This window comes from Ixodes scapularis, unplaced genomic scaffold (genome assembly GCF_016920785.2).
Source record: "Ixodes scapularis isolate PalLabHiFi unplaced genomic scaffold, ASM1692078v2 PGA_scaffold0__279_contigs__length_252992795, whole genome shotgun sequence".
Classification (NCBI taxonomy): Eukaryota; Metazoa; Arthropoda; class Arachnida; order Ixodida; family Ixodidae; genus Ixodes; species Ixodes scapularis.
This window is the reverse complement of record NW_024609835.1, coordinates 12,196,028-12,215,090: the sequence shown is the minus strand read 5'-3', so window position 1 is coordinate 12,215,090 and position 19,063 is coordinate 12,196,028. Positions and strand designations below refer to the sequence as shown.

Genomic DNA, 19,063 nt, shown 5'->3' with positions numbered 1-19,063 from the left:
GAGAGGAAGAAACAAATATGAGGAAATAATGTCATATGGCAAGAAAATCTGAAGACGACAAAGACAAACAAACGAAGGGAGCTTACTAGATAACAGAAAGCATAAAACAGAAAGAGGACGAAACACTCTGTTTTATACTTTCTGTTATCTAGTACATCTTACCAACACGCTCGTTAGGAATATAAAGGAAGGTTGCTATTAGAAATATCAGGCTGCATAGCGGGGTTTACATAAGTAAAACAGTTACTTATTTGAATGCACTTTTATACGGCATTTTTTTCTTCCGTATTGTTTTCAGTGATCGGACGGATTAATAAATCGATCAGTATGCCAAGTTTAATACTGCATCTAGCGAAAAAAAAAAAAACTAATTTTTCTACCTATAAAACTAAGACGCTAATATGCATCAAAATAATTTGTTTGAGACGAAATATATGCGATTTAAATCACATAAATCTGATGAAACTAAATTTAAAATCGAAAAACGTTTTTCTTTACCTTTTTACGCTTTTAGAAAAGACACGGTGTTTGTTGCAGGCGTGATGACGGAATTGTCTCCGGACATGTCTGAAGCATCGTAGAAGCCCGTTTGCTTCATATATGATTGGAACACGTCTGCAGACAGTTCTTGTAGGACCCATGTGGCCGTCGTAAGAGTAAGACAATTTCAGCCGACTGCGGAAGGCGGTCTGGGCTCTTTGTTTCTTCCGAGTTTGCCAGTTGAGTTGGTCTACTAATACGGGCTGAGATGAACATCCTAAATCTTTTTGAAACGATCAGTGTGGGGAACAAATGAACGAGTCTATACTATAGTGACGCTCGGCCGTCCTCGAAGGTGAGCGGAGTCGCAGGGAAACAAGCGCCAACTTGTCTTTTCCTCGCACCGAGGAAAGGAAAGGCGAGCTGACACGAGCGGCGTCGGGAGCGGCGTCACACACGTAACCGATTCGTGTTCACAGATCGCGCTCAGAAATTAGGCGGGGCGACGTCAACGTCGTCCACGAGGCTGACCTATGGCAGTTTGCCGAGAGAATGAAAATCGAACGGCAAATCGTGAAACGTTCTACCATCACGTGACATCGGGTCACGTGACGTCAATTCCCTCGCTAAATTTAGTAGGGAAACTGAACCGAAATTTTGAAAAATCTTACTGTTGCATCCCCCCTCCCCCCCCCCCCCTTACCCCCCGCACACACACGCACACACAAGCACAGAGATACACATACACACACAGTGGCAGAAAAAGCTCGGTTCCTGGTATTCATCTGGCCCCCGTAAACGAAAAGGATGGCGTATCGGATCGCGCTCACTGGTCTGTTTTTTCCTTTGTTTCCTTTGTGGCGCGGCCATTAGCGCGAACCCGCGGAGCGCACGGGGAGCATTCGGGCGAGAAGTCTCCTTGCACCCGGGGCGAAGACAAAGCCCGCGCCTTTCCACCCCAAACGTCATCACTACTGGGCCCCCGCAACGTCGGCTATATATATATATATATATATAGCTTTCGTCAGCATCACCACCAGCGCGTCCTGCAGCGTCCCACAACGAGCACGACGCTAGCAGACGGCGACGCCACGACAAAGGCGTCCGCCGCTTTGCAGTGACTCTGGTAAAGCATCGACGAGTTGGCCGCTTGGGGCCGGGAGCCATTAACGATGACGTCACGCACAGGCCTTGTCTGTTGGGGGGTATTGGGTGAGCCCGTCGCTTCTCAGCCAGAAACGATGCCTACAATTAGTGGTCAGGGCCGAGGTCTTCTCAATTGACGCGCCTTTCGCTTGTTACGGGACGAGAGAAAGTAATAGACCGAAAGGTCCGTCGCTACCGCATTGGTGCGAAAGAAAGAGGGAGGAGGCGATTAGTGGAGAGTTAAGTAAGTCCGAGGGCCTAGCCAAAATTAAAAGGCCAAGGGGCAGGCGGAGATTGTCGCTCGAAAAGACCATTGCGAGGTGTGCGCCGGTTTGTGGTTATCCAAGAGGAATCTGTCTCCTCTTCGGTGGTTCGACTTAGTTAATTTACTCCGCTTCATCGCGTACGTTTCATATCTACAGTGCAGGGAGCGTATATGCGCAACTTTTTTACACTAGATATTTTCTGTTTGGGTTATTTTTAGGAAACTTGTATTCTCGCTTTCCGATTGGGCACACGAACTTTGTGTTTTTGTGAGGTCCCCCCCGCCCCATGGCTGTCGCAACTTTTGTGGGAAATATTCGACATCCCCCAAACCGACAGACCAGGTCGATAGATCTTGGCCAAACAACCTCCACATTATTAATTTATCGATGTACCGATATATTTATTTTGTTATCAAAATCAGATGGCAGCATCCCACTCGGTGGCAATGACAGCGCGCAATGCTCAATTGGCTAGGTAGGCCATATTGAAAAGATATAGAGGTTGTGAAACACAACTTCGACTATTTCGAAGAACAAATAACACGATGACGCAACAAATAAATGTTTCGTTTCTGTGATGAACTTTCCCAGTGTAAGTGCCCGTTTAATTTCTGTCAATTATAACGGCACAGTTTTTGGCGGGCGGCAACGTGCGTTGGTAGAAGTGTTTTATACACCCCTGGGCTTTGTCCCCAAAGACTACCAAATCGCTGCTACAGCACCCTCGCCGGTACAGGACATCGGTGCCGCTAGGGCGACTCAACGTGGGAAGGCTTCTTTGCTTTAGCTATCGGGCACTGCACCCTGGTGTTTCACAGGGAGCAGCATACCTTAGGCCCATGGGCACGGAGAAGGGTCGTAACTTCTCATATCAGCAAAGCAGATAAGAACGCCAGAGGCGTGCTATGACCGCGACACTAGAAATGAACACATGCACGAGAAAATAAGAAAAGGCAACGTATAGGAGACGTGAGGCGTGCAAGTATTTCGAAGCTTGACCGCATGATTTCACGAGTAACTCGGCTATACTATTACTGGGCACTTTTGTTGCGAAGACGACCAAGGCAGCGCTACGATATCCCTGGGTAGCAAGCTCGCATCAGAGGCACGTCGCACCGGGACGTCTGTTAGAGATGTGGCGGTTTCTTTGCTCCTATAGGTTTTAGTTTCGGCCGGGAACACCCCACCAGTTTTGACTTTACAGTGTGCTTTCCGAGTGCCGATTCGGGCGCAAACTCCTTTTTTATAAATAAACCAATCAAAAAGAGTGAAATACAAGTGCTCATAAAGGTGTCTTTTGGTGGTGTATTTAGCACACTTAAATTTGAAGAGTGTAGGTTCATAAAAAAAGATAAAACCTAAATAAAGCTTTTTTTGTTTGCATGGGAGGAAAACGGCGAAAACTGACTGGTTGACGTTGCTATACTGACAGATGGCACGCCGTGAAGAAAAAAAAACGTGAAGTTTCTTTCAGATGAGTTTCCGAAAACAGATCCAGGAGATCCCAGCGTGTGTGGTGCCATCTAAGAGTAGCGGCATCAACCACACGGTTTTTGCCGTCTTCCTCCCGGTGCATAGAAAAGAAGAAAATAAATATATTATAGGCCTAATTTCTTTCCTAGTAACGTACCCTCATAAACCTTTTGTATGATGAATGCCCGGCCTATGAAAGACTCTGCAAAAATTTTCAATGCAAACCGCTGATTGCTTTATTTACACGAATATTTTTACGCCCGTACAGCGCTCAAACAGCGTGCAGATGTAACTGTTTTCTGTCGGTTACAGCGTCTCCCTAGGCTGAATTTTACTTCGTGCCTGCGGCTCGAAGCGTGCGTGACCTCTTGGCCTTGTCGTCGCGTGTTCTGTTTGGGAGGAAGCTAAAAGAGTCCGAGGAAGCTGTCGACCCGTCGGCGGCCTCCCTTGATCCGACGTCTCGAGTCCGATGCAGTTACACGTTGGTGACACGCTCCTGCAGGGAAGCGCATCCGCGCACTGCGGTCTTTTCACGTGACGCTCGACACAGTCTGGCGTGTGTCCAGGCGAGCCACCGACACCAGCCAGTAAGGTCGAGCGGATCGAGCCATTTTCATGTTGCAGTTACCTATTGTGTTTCGGTGGAGCCCTCTTGGCGTTTACGTTCGTGACGTCACGACCTGGGTCAGGTTCTTATTTCCGTCGATGGGAGCAAAATGAATCCAATTAAGGACATCAAGCGCCAGTGTTTACCTCCCTGTTGTCCTTGCGTTTTTCGGCACGTGTCAATGTTCAAAACAAACGACAAGAGCTTTTTCATTTTTTCTTTTTTTTTTTAAGCAATGCATATCTTAATTGATAACGATGTCACTTTTTGACTCGTTGAAAAGTAAGGAGAATGAGATGTTCGTGTAAAATCCATTTTTGTATTACGCCGTATTTTTGTAGGTATGGCGTTTGCCGGGGCCCGCAATTAGTGTCAATAATAATAAAGTTAAGGTATCCTAACACGTAGCTTTTCAAGCACCAATATAATATGCTGCTTATGATCTAATTTCAAGCGGGCGAACAGCTATGTCAATCCAGTGTTCACAAATTATGAACACGGGTGACGAATGTATAATTTTCAATTAACGAGGTATAATTTAAAAATAGTGCGCCATGAACTAAAATAATTTATCTAGTACGACAAATCCATGTCAAGACATTAATTGTGGGTAAATCACTTAGTGCTATCAAAGTCACGACCTTTTATAATCGGTAAAAGTTCCCAATTCGACACCAGTTATTTTGGAACAAATGTGCCGAGAAAAGTGATCCTGTTATTTTTCTAAATACAAAATATTCCAAAACAATTTTTTTAATCATTTTTGCACGGAATAGTTTTGTCGATCCCAGCCTCTCCAGTTCGGAGGAACGCCTACCCGCTTGCAGGTACGTTCACTGCGGTAGCTTTCGTTGACGTTGGAAAAACGGCGAAACAGTAAGGTGCGAATCCCATACGGGCTGCAACATTACATTGGTACAGTGAAGAGTGCTGTTTGCATTCAGAAATGGCTGTTGGCGAGCCATGATCGCGAGCTGTTCCGCCATGCCCGCTGAGCAGTGGGGTATATGCAAGGTGGCGAGACGAAGGGGCCGGGACATCGCCGCCTGCTGCTATTGGTCACCGGCGTGGCGCTGACCAATCGGAGCAGGCGGCAATATCCCGGTCCCTTCGTCTCGCCGTCTTGCCATAGCACCCCACCCCCTTCCCCCCTTCCCGCCAAGGAGAACCGGGGGCCCCCGTTAGAGCGCTTCTCGTTTCTGCCACGAGGGGGCGAGCAACGAGCTGCAGACGCAAATATACTTGAAGAGAATATTCCGAACATTACACAAACCACAAAAAAATGAAAACAAAAAAAAACACATTTTTTTTATCATTAGGTTTTTAAAGTCCACATTTGAAGCGCGAATTAAACCGCATCCACGCTGAGAAGAGCAAACCCATCGCTTCTCATCTTTTAACCTCGAGGAAAAAAAGAGGGCGCCTCTCTGATTACTCGGAGGGATGTCGTATATCGGCCTTGTTTATGATCTCAAACACGACCCAGATGAACAAGAATTAAGTACGTTCTTTCTTATGAGTTCCTTTAATCTCCTTTCTTGATGGCTCACCAACCTCCAGGATCATGCCGCTACCGCCTGATTCGATCGCCGATTCGAGAAAAACAGAATACAAAGCAAAAAAGGCGTTTCCTTTCGGTGGTCTACATTGAGCCGAAGAGGGAAAGTAATATTTCTTCATAAACTCAGCAAATCCTTGGTCCCGCTTATAACACCTTTCAAACTCGGTTTCCGCGGACCACAGAAAGGACAAGATTGGCAAAGCAGAAGAGAAATTGCCTCCTTTTTTTTCTATTCGGTGCTTCTTGTTTTGTCTACACCCTCAGAAATATCCGTCTGTGTACTGCACCGAAATGAACACGGAACACTTTTCGTGGCTTTTTTTATTAATCGGATCAGCTAACGAGAAAGGTGATAAGTCTCATGCTATGAAATCAATGTTGCCTCGGTGGCAGAAAGAGGTGGATGCTTTTTTTGCTTCTGTACTTTGGAGACTTTGTCTTGTCCCCGCCACAAGGACTGCCAACAAATGTACGATATTTTTCAGTCCCGTATAGTCCAATAACCACCGTCGCCTGCTCTTCGACAATTTCTTTGAAGCTATAATTGGAAATCCTCCTGCAGAGGTGATTATCTTATTTACCGGTCGGACTCGTTAACTTGCGCACGGTGAGAGACCCGCTGCTGAACGTGTGGAAGTTTCCCGGGTTAGCGGAACTGCTGTTGTGTAGAGACAATTTCCCGCTAATCAATAATTCCCGGACATTAATTTAGGATTCTCTCTCGTCTTACTCATCCCCAATCTCCTCGTCTACCTCCTTTATTTATTTATGTTTTGCTCTGGTATTGCCACTTCCCGATGTCTTCTCCCTTTCTAACTTAATGCCTCCATTTTCTTTTTGGAAAGCACCCGCTACCGAGACGCATGCTGCTGGGAGGGGCGCAATGCGGTCCGCTACCCTCATTGCCGAAACCACTCGCCCTTTTCATTAGCAGAGCTGATTAAAGAAAAATCGATGGCTGACGTTCGGCGTGCATCTTGAGGCAATATACATACAGGAGCTTCTGCGAGCAGGGAATCCATGTACGCTGTACTTCTTCCGAATCAATGTAGAAAGGGTAACGACGCCAGATCGTTGTTTTACTTCATTAAGCTTCAAGGGCAGCTTAATTTATTCCTAGGCACAATCTGGCACGCTTACAGTGAGAACACTAGCCGGCTTTCCTCTAAAACCACGGGCACACTGCTCGTATTTCCTACAATACATAAAGTGTGCAAACACCGTCTTGGAAGCTGCTTGAGGCCTGCCCGCAGATAATTTTGTCATCATGTCTGCAAAAGAACAACGTGTGAACGCGGCTTAAGAGGCACACAACTAAGTCTCTAAGCGAAATAGTTCGTCCATTATGATGCCTCCTGCAGGAGGTTTATTTTCAATGTTTTACCAGTGCCTGCTGCCTTCTAGGGTTTTCTGCACTTCCCAGAACATTTATTGCGCGGAAGCGGATGATGTATCTCGTGATAGTTTTAAAGGACATTTCGGATTCCGGACATTCTTGATTGAATGTTCCGCGTGTGACCAAGAAGTATGTCACGAACGTTTCACGAATCGGCTTGCACTTAGCGACTGTATTTTTGGTGACCTGATAATGTGCGTAATTTTTGAGACATTATAGTTTCTATGTTTTTCGTTGACTATGGGCCTTTCATACCAAGTGTAGCCGTTTTCGAGCATCTCCTCTCGCAACATGTTATATTTTCGGAGACTATTAACTCTAGGTGACTTAATCTATTTCAGTCGATATCCTTTCCTCGGATGCCGGAAAAATACATCGCTACTTGACGTACTAGGACCACCCGCGTTAGTTATACAAGACTTAATCACACTAAATATTTTTTGTGTGCAACGGTAATTCGCCAATGGATCCTTTTTGAACTACGGTTAAAAACGCTAAAAAAACAAACACAAGAGAAGACAAACAAGGGCGCTACTAACACATGTATTCGAAAAAAAGAAGATAGAAGCACACATATATATGTATATGTTGATACACCTATCGTCACTCAGGCTACGCATGCGCAGGGATAAAGTACCGCTCTTGCAGTTCGCGTGGTTTTTGAATCTTGCTTCTACCTAGAATCTTGGTGCCACCGAAGCGTGGCTCACATTTGCAGGCCCTACCGTTCGTGGGCAAACATGCCCCATCCCTTGTCTTCAAATGTTTTGCACGCACCCTCAAACAATCATCGGTGCACCTTGCCGTCTGCCCACCGTAATGACGCATTCGATATACGGTCTGACGTGCTTCGTACCACATCCTCGCTCGTTTTCGCTTTCACTAGCCATTCGAGGACAAATTTGGCCGAGTTCCTTGGGAGCTGAAAACACGAGATGCACTCCATACCTGTTCGCAACCCTCTTGAAGTTATGAGACATTTTGTATACGTAAGGTACGACCTTAGGACTCATGTCGATCTGTGCCGACTGCGTCACTTTCCTGGTTGTGTGGTTTTTTACTTTCTGTAGGATGGCCCCTGCCACAATCATCAAGACCGTATCAGGGAAGCCCGCTCATCCACGCCATGTAAGGCCTGCAAATGTGAGCCACACTTTTAGAAAAAAGGGTCAGTATAGTCCTCCCTAAATGGAGGAACGCGCTTGACACATATGTTCCTTCAGAACGGGAGAAACTTTCGTCCCTAAAGCAGGGGAGCAAAAGTTCCTCCGTCGCCTGCATCTCATTATGGCGGCCCCGAATCAAGCAAATCAAGCTCAATAAGGCTTAACGAGAACACTAAGTCTATTGTACGGAGTGAGAGGAGCAGCAAATAAAAACGCAACACGAGCTTTCCGCGAACTGTAATTATTTCCGAAGCGGGCTTCCCTCTGCAGGTAAAGAAACTTACGTTTCGAAAGCATGCAGTCACTCAGTCTGCTCATCGTCAGCACTGTGATCTTAAACGGAGACAACCGGCACCCAGTTCGCGCACTTTATGTCTTACCTTTGCTATTCCTCGAGTCACAATTCTTTCGTCAACCGTTGCGTCAACCGCACATCACGGAGGAGTGGTAAACCATTCGCCCGCAATACCAAAAGCCGCTATCGAAAAAAAGCCAATCCGAAGCAGTCTTTCGGCTCATATCAGCACGGTAATACGAAATTATGGCCTAGCCGCTTAGAGTAAATGGAGGTTAAATCGCTTTCCACCAGATAGCAGGGTCAAGCAGAGTAGCCGAAAATAGGCTAGGTGGCGCTAGGTACTGCCCCATTCATGTTCTCCAAAAAAATATTTTTATTTTCTCACGCCACCATTTTGCTTCGGGATCCTCTATCTCTATCACATGAAGACACATTAACGCATACTACAAGCATCAGCTGAACATACATACAGATGCATTGCACATACAAACATCACTACAACAGCTCGCTAACCCGATCACTAACCCCGGGCTCTGCGTTTCCGTCATTTATACTGGTCGTTTTGAACGTACGGAATTTCTCGGTGACTCCCTAAGCGATAAAACATTTTCCCAGCATTTTGATTTTTTTTCCAGCAATGTCATACCCCTGAGAGTATTTTGAATGGCTCAGGGGATGAATCCCTTATTAAAAAGAAAACGCTCGATCATGCCGCAATTATTTGAAAGCCAATAAATCGAGCAGCTCCGATGCGGTTCCAAGCCATGAGTTTGTTTCCCCGCACGGCACTTCGTGGCCAGTATTTCTATTGTAGTGTTTGTTTTTCTATTTGCACTGTTCGCGCACGGCTGCAATTGCTGTCTTGAAATAATCTCTGTAGAGCGTATATTCACTCAGCTCGAAGTCATGCTTCACGGGCAGAGAAATCGCTTTTTGATCAACTGGAATGCAGTCAAAGCCGCGACTTGCGGCAGGTGTTAAGTGTACGGAGCTACGCCGGGGCGAGCTTGAAAACTTCTTGCGCTCATCCCAGCGCGCCACTTAGAGAGCAGTTTTTCAGAAACCGTAGTATATTTGAACAGCAAAATAAAGTATAGTTTCTTTTTTTCATTTTACCTGTTTTTTTATGCTAAAATTCCACTGTAAATATACATGCTTTCCGTCATAATTTCGTACTGTTCAGTCTTTTCCCCAGCGCGCAATCGTTCTCGGGGACCGACAGTCACACTGGCCATTGTACGATAGGAGCTTACCGTTCAGACCAGCGTTCCAACATGACTATCCGCACGTCGGTCGACTTCACCTAATTCCTCAAGGGGTCTTAAACTCTTTAATGTAAAGCGTGGGTCCCGCCGCAATCCAGAGACGGCCATCTTACCCAGTGTACGTAGCGCTGCTGGCACTGCTCCGGAACTTCGCCGTTTCTAGCGACTTCGTTTGCTCGTTTGATAAAATTAGTGATAAAAACGTCAATGTAACCGAAATGTTCTGCACGTTTAGACTAGAAGACGGAATTACAGGCGGCCTTCGCTGCCGCTGAAGCTCAATCAACTCAACAACATTTATTTAACAACTTGCGCGACGTGCTCGAAAAACGAAACAGAAAGAAGGTGAGTCGGGAGGGCGAAAGCTTTCTCCCGTCTGCCTGGAGAAGGAGGAAAACGTCTCGTTCCTTCCTTCTCCTCATGACCGCTTGGAGGCGCGTCAGTAGAAGGGAGGAAGACGCGCCGCTCTACCTTTTTCCTCCATTTTTTCTTAGAGTGCACGCTTCGGTGACCACAAGATTCTAGGTAGAAGCAAGAATAAAAGAGCGCGCGAACTGCAAGAGGCATACTTTATCAGGAAGAGGGGCCCCAACGAGGTCAACTACACGTCGATTGCATTGTGTGATGACGAGATACTATATACTTTTTTTTTATCCTGGCGCATGCATAGCCAAGGGGACGATAGGTTTATCAACACACATATATATATATATAGACGTAGACTTCGGGGGGGGGGGGGGGGGGGGGGGGGCATCGAAGCTGGTGCCCCCCCCCCCTCCCCCCCCGGGCCCGGGCCCGGGCCATGATCCTAACCGAGACGCTGTTTATGTGCCATGTAACGAGCTTCTAGTAGTCGCATGTAAACAAGATAACGCCGACGTTGCCTTTATTGACAAAATACATGCGAAATAGAATCCCAGCATGCTTTCGTTAGCTTCAATGTCCAGTTCTGGCAAAAATATAAACCCTCCCCCCCCAGAGAACTTCTCAGCCTGCCCCTCCCCCCCCTCCCCCTCCCCCCGGGAAAATGGAAGGTCTACGCCGCTGTATATGTATGTACTTCTGTCGGTTTTTTTTTTAAATACAGTTGCGAGTGGCGCCGTTGATTACTTCTTATCTGTGTTCGTCTTTTTAGTGCTTTCAATCGTGGTTGAAAACAATCATCCGCGACCAGCCCAACAAGTGCTTTTGCGATAAATCCTTTGTTTTTATTTACCTTAAATGTGCATGCAACGCATGATGCTGGCGGGACATAATAATTGGGACGTCATAAAAAGCATAAGTTCAGTTAGGTAGTTAGTCAGTTACACAGTTAATCTGCCGATTAGTCAGTCTAGTCAATCAATCGTTCGATAAACGGTTCTCATTTTCCTCCAGGCATCAAGTTCAGCTGCGACTGCCGCCTCGTGTGGATGCTGCACCTGGAGAACGCCACCAGGAACGACAAGCTCCGGCGCGAGCTGAGGCACGTCAAGTGTGACTTCCAAGCCAGCGGAAACCTGAGCAGCAGCAAGGTGTCCCGACTCAGCGCCAGCCAGCTGGGCTGCCCCGCCGACTACGCCAGGCCAGAGTTCCGCGGCGCCGCCGCCATCGCCCACTCCACCAACCGAAAGGCTCCTGCCCGGCCGCCGCCGACAGCCGCCGGGAAAGGAAACAAGGAAGCCGCGGGCGAGTCCGGTAACAGGATTAACGACGGGGCCTCTCCAGATCCCGACATCGATCCCGACGAGAAGAACAAAGCCGTCAACTACGATGATGTGCGGCTGATGAAGAACGACATCGAGGTCGTCTTGAATCTGCGAAAGGGCGCGGATGTGCTGGCGTCATCGTCCAGGGGACAGCAGCAGCACAGGGGCAACGGAGCTGCTTCCGGTCGGCCGAGGGACACCGGATGGTGCCTGGTCGGCCTCCTCTGGTCCTGTATGGCGGCGGCCGCCATGTCGACGTGTAGGTGATCGCGCAGTGCGACAACTGCAGGCGGGGACAGGGTGGTACTGGTCGGTTCTTGTGGTCGGTCCTTGGTGTGAAGGATCATGCCGCGAGGACTGGTCGTCGTTCTGTGATCATGAACCACTGTGGCGTGTCGCTCGGTTGTGTACTTTATGTTTTTTTTTGCTTAGAAATTAAGTGTGCGTCGTGCTTTTATTGTGGAGTGCCAAAAACCCCGACGAATTCCAAGGTTGAGATGACTTTGTTCCGTTATTGTCTGTTAGCGTAATTCATGTGACGTGGTGTGGGCAAAGCCCACATTTCGTCTGCTTATGTAGCGGCTGTGAAGTTCAGGAGTGCGCTCTTTTCACTGTTCGTTCGGCCTTTATTTATATAATTGCGTCATTCTTATCTCTACGACTTGAACTTACTACGGTCTCAAAAGCACCTGCATGTATATGGCCCTCCGAGATGCACGGCAGGAACACCAATCATTGGCCTTTCTTTAAACGTATAGCTAATGAGAAGGGCTAATCGAATAGCACCCAATGGCTGTGCAGTGTCAGTAGTAAAAATAGGCGTGAGGCTCTTTCGTCACTGAGACTGAACATGAACCGCGGAGCATGTTACCGACATCCCTCTAGTTTGCTATACGAGCTAAAGAAATTATAATGATCGCCTTTGCGAGTGCTAACTTGGCCATGGTACAGATGCAGGAACGACTCAGCGTATAATTGTAATGACTGCCAAAACTCGTGTTCGTCTTTTTTATGAAGTGTACGAGAAACTAAGTGCTTCGAGTGATCGATATTTTTTTTTTTCTGTTTGAATGCTTAGGCACTAGGGACACCTCATTTTAGGTTTATTTAAAGTATTACATATTTCAGTTGGGCAACCATGTTTGCGGAATGAAGTGGCTTTATTTGTTTTGAAAAACTCTGAATGGAAAATCAGTTAAGTTATGAAGACTATTTTCAGCGCATGGTTCACCTAGCTTCGGTGTGCTAAGCACTTGTCACGGTCATCAATGATAGCTGAATTTTCTGAAGGTTACGTGGAATTTTAAAAAAAATGAAGTTAAAGACTGCACAATCTTTCGTTTGTCCTACCTTACCTGGGTTCCTGAACTGACACCCTGGCACTCTGTAAGTTGGCGAAGTTTCACCATAAGCTATCTCTTTCTATCTCTTTTTGACAAGATATTGTAACAAATTTGAAATATGTTTATTATGGTGTACACTGTACACATTCAGCCTAATTAAATAACATATACAAGGGAAAAAAAACTCTTTTCTTTTTAAGCAGCCTACATGGATAAAAAATGTCAAAACAAAATTTCCAACGAAAAAAAAAATTAGAGCTATTTTTATGATTGGCGGCCGCGGGAGCCCGCGGAAAAGTCACCGCTATGTTCACGTGACTGGCGCTATGGTCACGACGTGCTTGAGCTCTTTCGGGCACTTCATAAGGGCTCTAAAGATTACACCTGTAATCTGTGTTTGATGGGCAGCGAATAAACGAAGATTAATAAGTATTCTTCTGGACACCAAAGGAAGGTCCTGAAAGAGCGCAAACACCACGTGACAGACCTGTGCGCCGGTCAGAGATTGACGGCGGCGGTGCGCCTGAGTGTTCCCTTCCGGCGTCGGCGTCTTTGGCGTAGAGAAACGCGTTGGACCGGCGGACACTCAGCGTGCGGCGGCGGTGGTGCAGCGCAGCGGCACACAGATCTACCCCGTGTCCAGTGGCAGCTCGCGCGGGCGCCAGCTACGAATTAATTTCGCGCCATAAGTAAGCTTTAAATATTATTTTTGTTCGTTGTAAATTTATTTTATGGCACCCTTTCCCGTCCAGGCTGTTTAAAAAAATTATATTCTTTCCCCCTTCGCATGTGTCCGGAAGCTGTGCAACGATATTGTGTAGGAAAGTTTCTCACTTAACGCCATGCATACTGGCCCTAGTGGGACGCAAGAATACTCGAACGCAATGCCACTGAGTAATAAGTGTCTTCGTCGCGGTGGAATTGCAAGGACAAAAGTGAACCCTTTCTTTCAGTCTCTCCTTCGCAGAACTCGATGCCAGAGTTGTGGGCATAACACCAGCAATGCATCCCCAGGAGCGTCATGAAGCTCAGCGATTCCCGCCGTGACGATATTTAAATGCTGCTCATACAGTGGACACGAAGACTGCGTGGGCAGGAAGACTGCGTGCCCAATGGCTGGGATGGCAGGAATAGCCGAACCTTAACAATCTGTTGAACTCAGTGCGCGCCCTGTGCTCTGCCAACCCCTACGCGTGGGTATGTTAGAAACATTGGTGGCGTATAATCGGCTCCAGATCACGTGGCCGCGTTTTCCGGCTGCGGGTTGAGGGGGTAGCGATGTTTGTCTTTTGAGAATTTTTTTTTTTTTTTTTGTGTCTACGATTGCGTAGAGTAAAAGAGCAACTTGGTGTTTCATAGGTCATGGATGCCAAGGAATACTTCTAAGCTACATGCATTTATTGGAAGTAGAAATATTATTGCCTCGCCCCTTTAAGAGTGGCACGCGATAGCGTTATCCGGCTCCGTTCGCAAAGCCTTTTCATTTAAAGGGACAATGAAGACGATTTTATTTAATTTTTTTTTAAATAGTGTTTTAATGCTTCTTGGGAACATAGCATGCTGCCGAATTTTTTGTAGACATTTGTGACGCGTATTTCTGTGCCTATGAAAGAAGTAAAAAAACCGAAACTGAACAATCTCCATCCTCGTTTCTGGGCCTCCGAAATCGGAGGTGACGTAGGGAGTGACGTCAAGTGTGAATAGTCGGTATCGGTAGTATTTAGGAGATCGAGACTCTGGTTACCGCGGTGGGTTGTAGCAGCGCGGTGGCGCGGTCGTTTCGTCGAATCTGTCAACATGGACGGCAATGCCGCTCTCGCGAGCGAGTTCCAGCTTCCGTTCAGTGACCCAACACCAACGAAACGGGAGTACGTGTGTGGTGGCCTCCGCCGTCACCCGACGGAGACCGCCCAGCCGGTAACGAGCGGCCCGCATGCCGAAGTGCCCATAGTTGCTCGTTGGCCGTTTCGCGTCCAGCGCAGCAAAGAAAAAAAAAATTATGTTGCTTTATTTACGGTTTAGTAGTCATTTCCTGTCCGATTTGTACTTTTCATGGTTATTCAAGCGGCAATTAGAACAGTATTTCTAAAAATCGCGAACCAAAACGTGACCGAGGGCACGTCTCTCGTTTCGACCAATCGCTGACGCGTCTCTTGTGACGTCCCGCTTCTTGGCCCCGCATCGGTCACGTGAGCTCCGCTTCTCCTGGCTTCTCCCGCAACTCTCGGGGCGTCGCCCCAGTCGATCCCGGTACGATTATCACCGCGACTGTTTAATTCATTTGCGCGGCACACAAGCGCCGGTTTCGGTTGAAATTTGGGCAACATGGCCAGAGACCTACCTGCCAGGAACCCAGTTCAATCGCCAAAAAGATGTACGAAATTGCCTTCATTGTCCCTTTAAACCCGCGCTCGTTCCCAAGACGTGCAAGCGTGTGTGCGTGGTTTTGTCGGTAGCGTCACGTTTCACGTGATGTCATAAGTGAGCGTCGCGGGTTGTTCGAAATTCCCGCGCAAGGTCATGTGGCTTTACTACACACGCGCGACGTCACGTGTGTTGTCACACGTGACTGTGACGTCACTATGCTATCGACCCGCTAAATTTAGCGGAACATTTTTTCTACAAATCTAGCGAGGAATGTTCCCGCCAAATTTGGCGGGAAAATGTAACCCTCGCGGTGACACACGTGACGTCACGTCTGACGTCACCAGGCGCATTCCGGGATTTCCCGCTCCCACCAACGCTGACACCGACGCTGGATTTTCTACGACTCGAGGTTCTCACCGCTATCGCTTTGAAAGAGAGAAAATCAGATTGCAAAAGCGAGGATAAGCGCCAAAATAATAGGAGAGAATTTTTAGCTTTTACAATTTAGGGCTACCTCCCGATCTTGTGCTATACTCCATATCAGGAGTTGTGTGCAGCAAAAGCGAAGGAATTGGCACTGGCACGTGGCTTTCAGATGTGCTTTCTTTTTGCGAGTGCTCGTGAAAGGAAATCAAATATGAAAGCCAGATCGTCGCACCTGTGTTTTTGCCATTGCTGCATGCAATTCATGAGATGCAGTATAGGGAATGGACTTTTCCTGCATGGGTATTTTGATGTTTTGTTTCTAACTAATTACTGGAGATTAAATATGAGCTATACAATAAAATACCTGAAGCAACGAAAAAAAACTTTGTTTGCGCACTGCAACAACTCTAGTGCCATTGAAATAAATATCTGAGGGTGCTAAATATGTAAGTACGTTTCAACAGCCAAAACCTGCATAAAGTACGAAGTTCCACCATTTCATCAATTCAAGCATTAACATCTTCGCCAGTGCGTGATACTACCAGCTGTTTTGCAGTTACAATTTAAACACTGACAAAAACACGCTTTTTAAATGCTGCATCACTTTGATATGGTGTACATAAAAAAAGGAAGACACCGCTAGCGTATGAGGATCTTAAACAACAACCAACCAAATTTGCAATAGAGGTCGGACTTGTAGCCATTGAAACCAAGAAAAAAATGAAAGCCGCTTACAATTCCCTGTAACGCCGGTTAGAGCGCAGCTCTTGAGGAGGAGGATGGAAGCGTACCGAGGGATAGGTGACTCCTTGAGGTCACGTGACCTCAGGGGGGGGGGGTCGTTTGACGTCAAGGGGGTCACGTGCCGGTCGTTGATTGAAAAGGTACATACTATATACACAAGAAAGGGCAAGTTGTGCACTGAAATACCTGTAGAACGCGCTCAAAGAGGAGTATTATTGCGGAGCCCGAAAATTCATATTAGGAAACCTGCGCTCGTTCGGACAGGTTTGAAAACCCGAGCCCGAATCAACCGAGTTCAGTCAATAGCACCTAGAAGACAAGGCTGGTGCATGACGTCATCGTTAGTGAATCCCGCCGCGAGCGGCAAACATGCCGAAGCTGGACGAGAGACGCCACAAAGTGGCAGACGCGTCCCTCTTGGCGTCACCGCCTGCTAGTGTCGCACACGCTATGAGACGCTGCGCCACGCGCTCGCAGCGATGCTGACGCACTAGTGGTGACGTTTTGAGGACAGGAAATGCGGCCGCCTTGTCTTCTACACCCGTTTTCACCTCAAGAAAAAAACAAGTTTTGCGCATTGTTGATACGCGGCGCGAACTACTTCTTACGATATTTAGTTGTCGGAGGAAAAACCGATGCTTTTGGCGTTTGGAACGTGCACGTCTTAATAAGACAACATATATCTAATCTCAGATGTACCCGCGTATATCTTAATTCTCTGCATAAAGGGGGAAATTAGTAACGTTCTGCCAGAAGCCGGACTCTTTTTTTACTACGGTTCTTGAGGTGGAAACGGGTATATGTTGTATTGATTCAGTTCTAATGAGAATGAAGGTGAGTCATATCCTAACTTGGGCCGGGTCGATTCACTGCGAATTCCATCGTGCTCGAGTTCGTCTGGGATCCCGACGACCCGATCTTGCTAAATGTAAAAATAGATGTGAGTGTGACTTCGGGTTAACTATCTATAGCATATTTAAACCTATAAAAAAGTTGCAGAAAAGCGTGAACTTTTGACGCGTGCCGTGGATCTTTACATTTCATACAAAGCTTGCTCTGACAATGTGCTTGCGTCATACGCCCCAATAAAACATCTTTGCGTACCCAGTTCTTCAGTACACGCGGGCAACCAGTTTTTAGCTTAGCTCAGATGATAAGGTTAGACCTAAAAATGCGATGAGTGCACTGCACAGAGACATTAAGCATCGCAGTGCAGTGCACGTCTTCCTTGCGCAAGACGAAGCTTTTGCGTCTAGTCGTATGTTACACGATATCATTCCTTCAAGAACTCGGTCTCGGTGTGCATTGCTTCTTTTAGCAAAAATAAAACTAGAAATTCAAAGTCGGGTCAAAGTTATCGAACCAGGCAGGGTCGTGCCTCAAAATTCCGGTGCAGTTAACTTTTAGGTAAAACTCGACAACAGCATCTCAGTGGAATTTTCGCTCGATTGTTATACTACATCTTTCTCTCTAAGATCAGCCAAGGCAAATGAAGGGCAATCGTAATTAGCGAATAATTAAGCTACGAATGTATGCCCGCAATTTATTCGCGCGTTATCGAAGTACAATTGCTGTCATGTAAACTGAAATCGAACTTCGTCTTAATTTATGTACGTATAAATTACTTACGACACTTTTGTTTTTGGAAACCGCGATCCCGTGGAGCATATTTACGATTTTAATTTATGCGCTTCCATCCTCCGCGAGAGCTGCAAACAGCTCTTATAAGTACCTGTAAGTGTACTGCACAGCGGTGCAAGCGTAACACCTTGACAGCGTTTATCTTACTGGTTCAGTCAATGAGGAAAGATATGTTTATTATGCTCCAATCGTAAAGCAATGGCAATAAAAGGAGGTTAACTTTTTTTATGCTGAGACGGTTCGGCCATTAAAACGCGGATTACGCCAGCACTTTCATTGGGTGAACTGATTATAGCATGACCAGTAATGAATGTTTTAAGTACACCTCCAGACAGTAGACACTGATGGGAACTCTTGACAATGTAGCTACTGAATTGATGTAAAAAATGTTGGTGTGGTTCTTCCTGACCTTTTTTCCGGAGATATTGTGACAGCGAGTTGGGACTGAACAAAAGTATTTCAAAAGAACATTTCACTTCTCACTCTAATCACTCGCCGAAAGAAAACGCACCACGGCATCCTTATTTTGGATAGCGTACGCCGCTGCAAGGATCCAAACAAGGTTGTCGCGAAAGAGTACACTCAAAAAGAACGCACTCGCGCAGCACACGCACTCTTAATCCTGCCTAGACTCTGACTACAATTCTAGTCATGTTTAATAATCTGTCCCAGTTGTACGGGTGGGCTTACAACTCCCGAAGATGACGGCGCTTAGAGGCGGTTTATTTTTCCCCGTGCAATTTATCACCATTGCTTTAAGTGTATTCGTGTTCTGTCACCGACCGCTGAAAAAATGCTGTCCTTGAAAAAATGTTTCTTTGGACTGTCTTCAGCAGTGTTTTAATAAACACTTTGTTTTGTGAGGGTCATTACTTAAACTCTTACTGAAAACTTTTCAGAGGACTGTAATGTTTGGGCCATGCTTTATTGCTCGAATTGCATTCCTGGCTTAATTAAAGCAGAAGAACGGGCCCGCGCCGCTCTTTGTCATTCCTTGTAATTTTCACGAACACATTTTGTGGAAAGGTAGGCGGTTTTCAGACATTCTTTCTCGCACTGTCGCACTACTGATTAGTACCAGCACGGTGATTGAAATAATAAAAATTCAAATCTAGGCCCTACTAGCTGAGTGCATCGCCACTTCAAAACTTTTTCAACCGGTGTATTGCTCAAGACCGACTTCTAAAATACGCAAA

At 46.6% G+C, this 19,063-nt stretch overlaps 1 protein-coding gene across 1 annotated transcript in view; it reads left to right on the top strand.

Moving 5' to 3' along the window:
- Positions 1–11,613, top strand: part of LOC115327650 (connectin-like) — a 37,780-nt gene extending 26,167 nt beyond the window's left edge. Inside the window, exon 2 of the mRNA XM_040218780.2 lies at positions 11,036–11,613. Coding sequence (XP_040074714.1) covers positions 11,036–11,613 — 578 coding nt within the window. The remainder of the gene's footprint in view (positions 1–11,035) is intronic.
- The last annotated feature ends 7,450 nt before the right edge of the window (positions 11,614–19,063 follow it).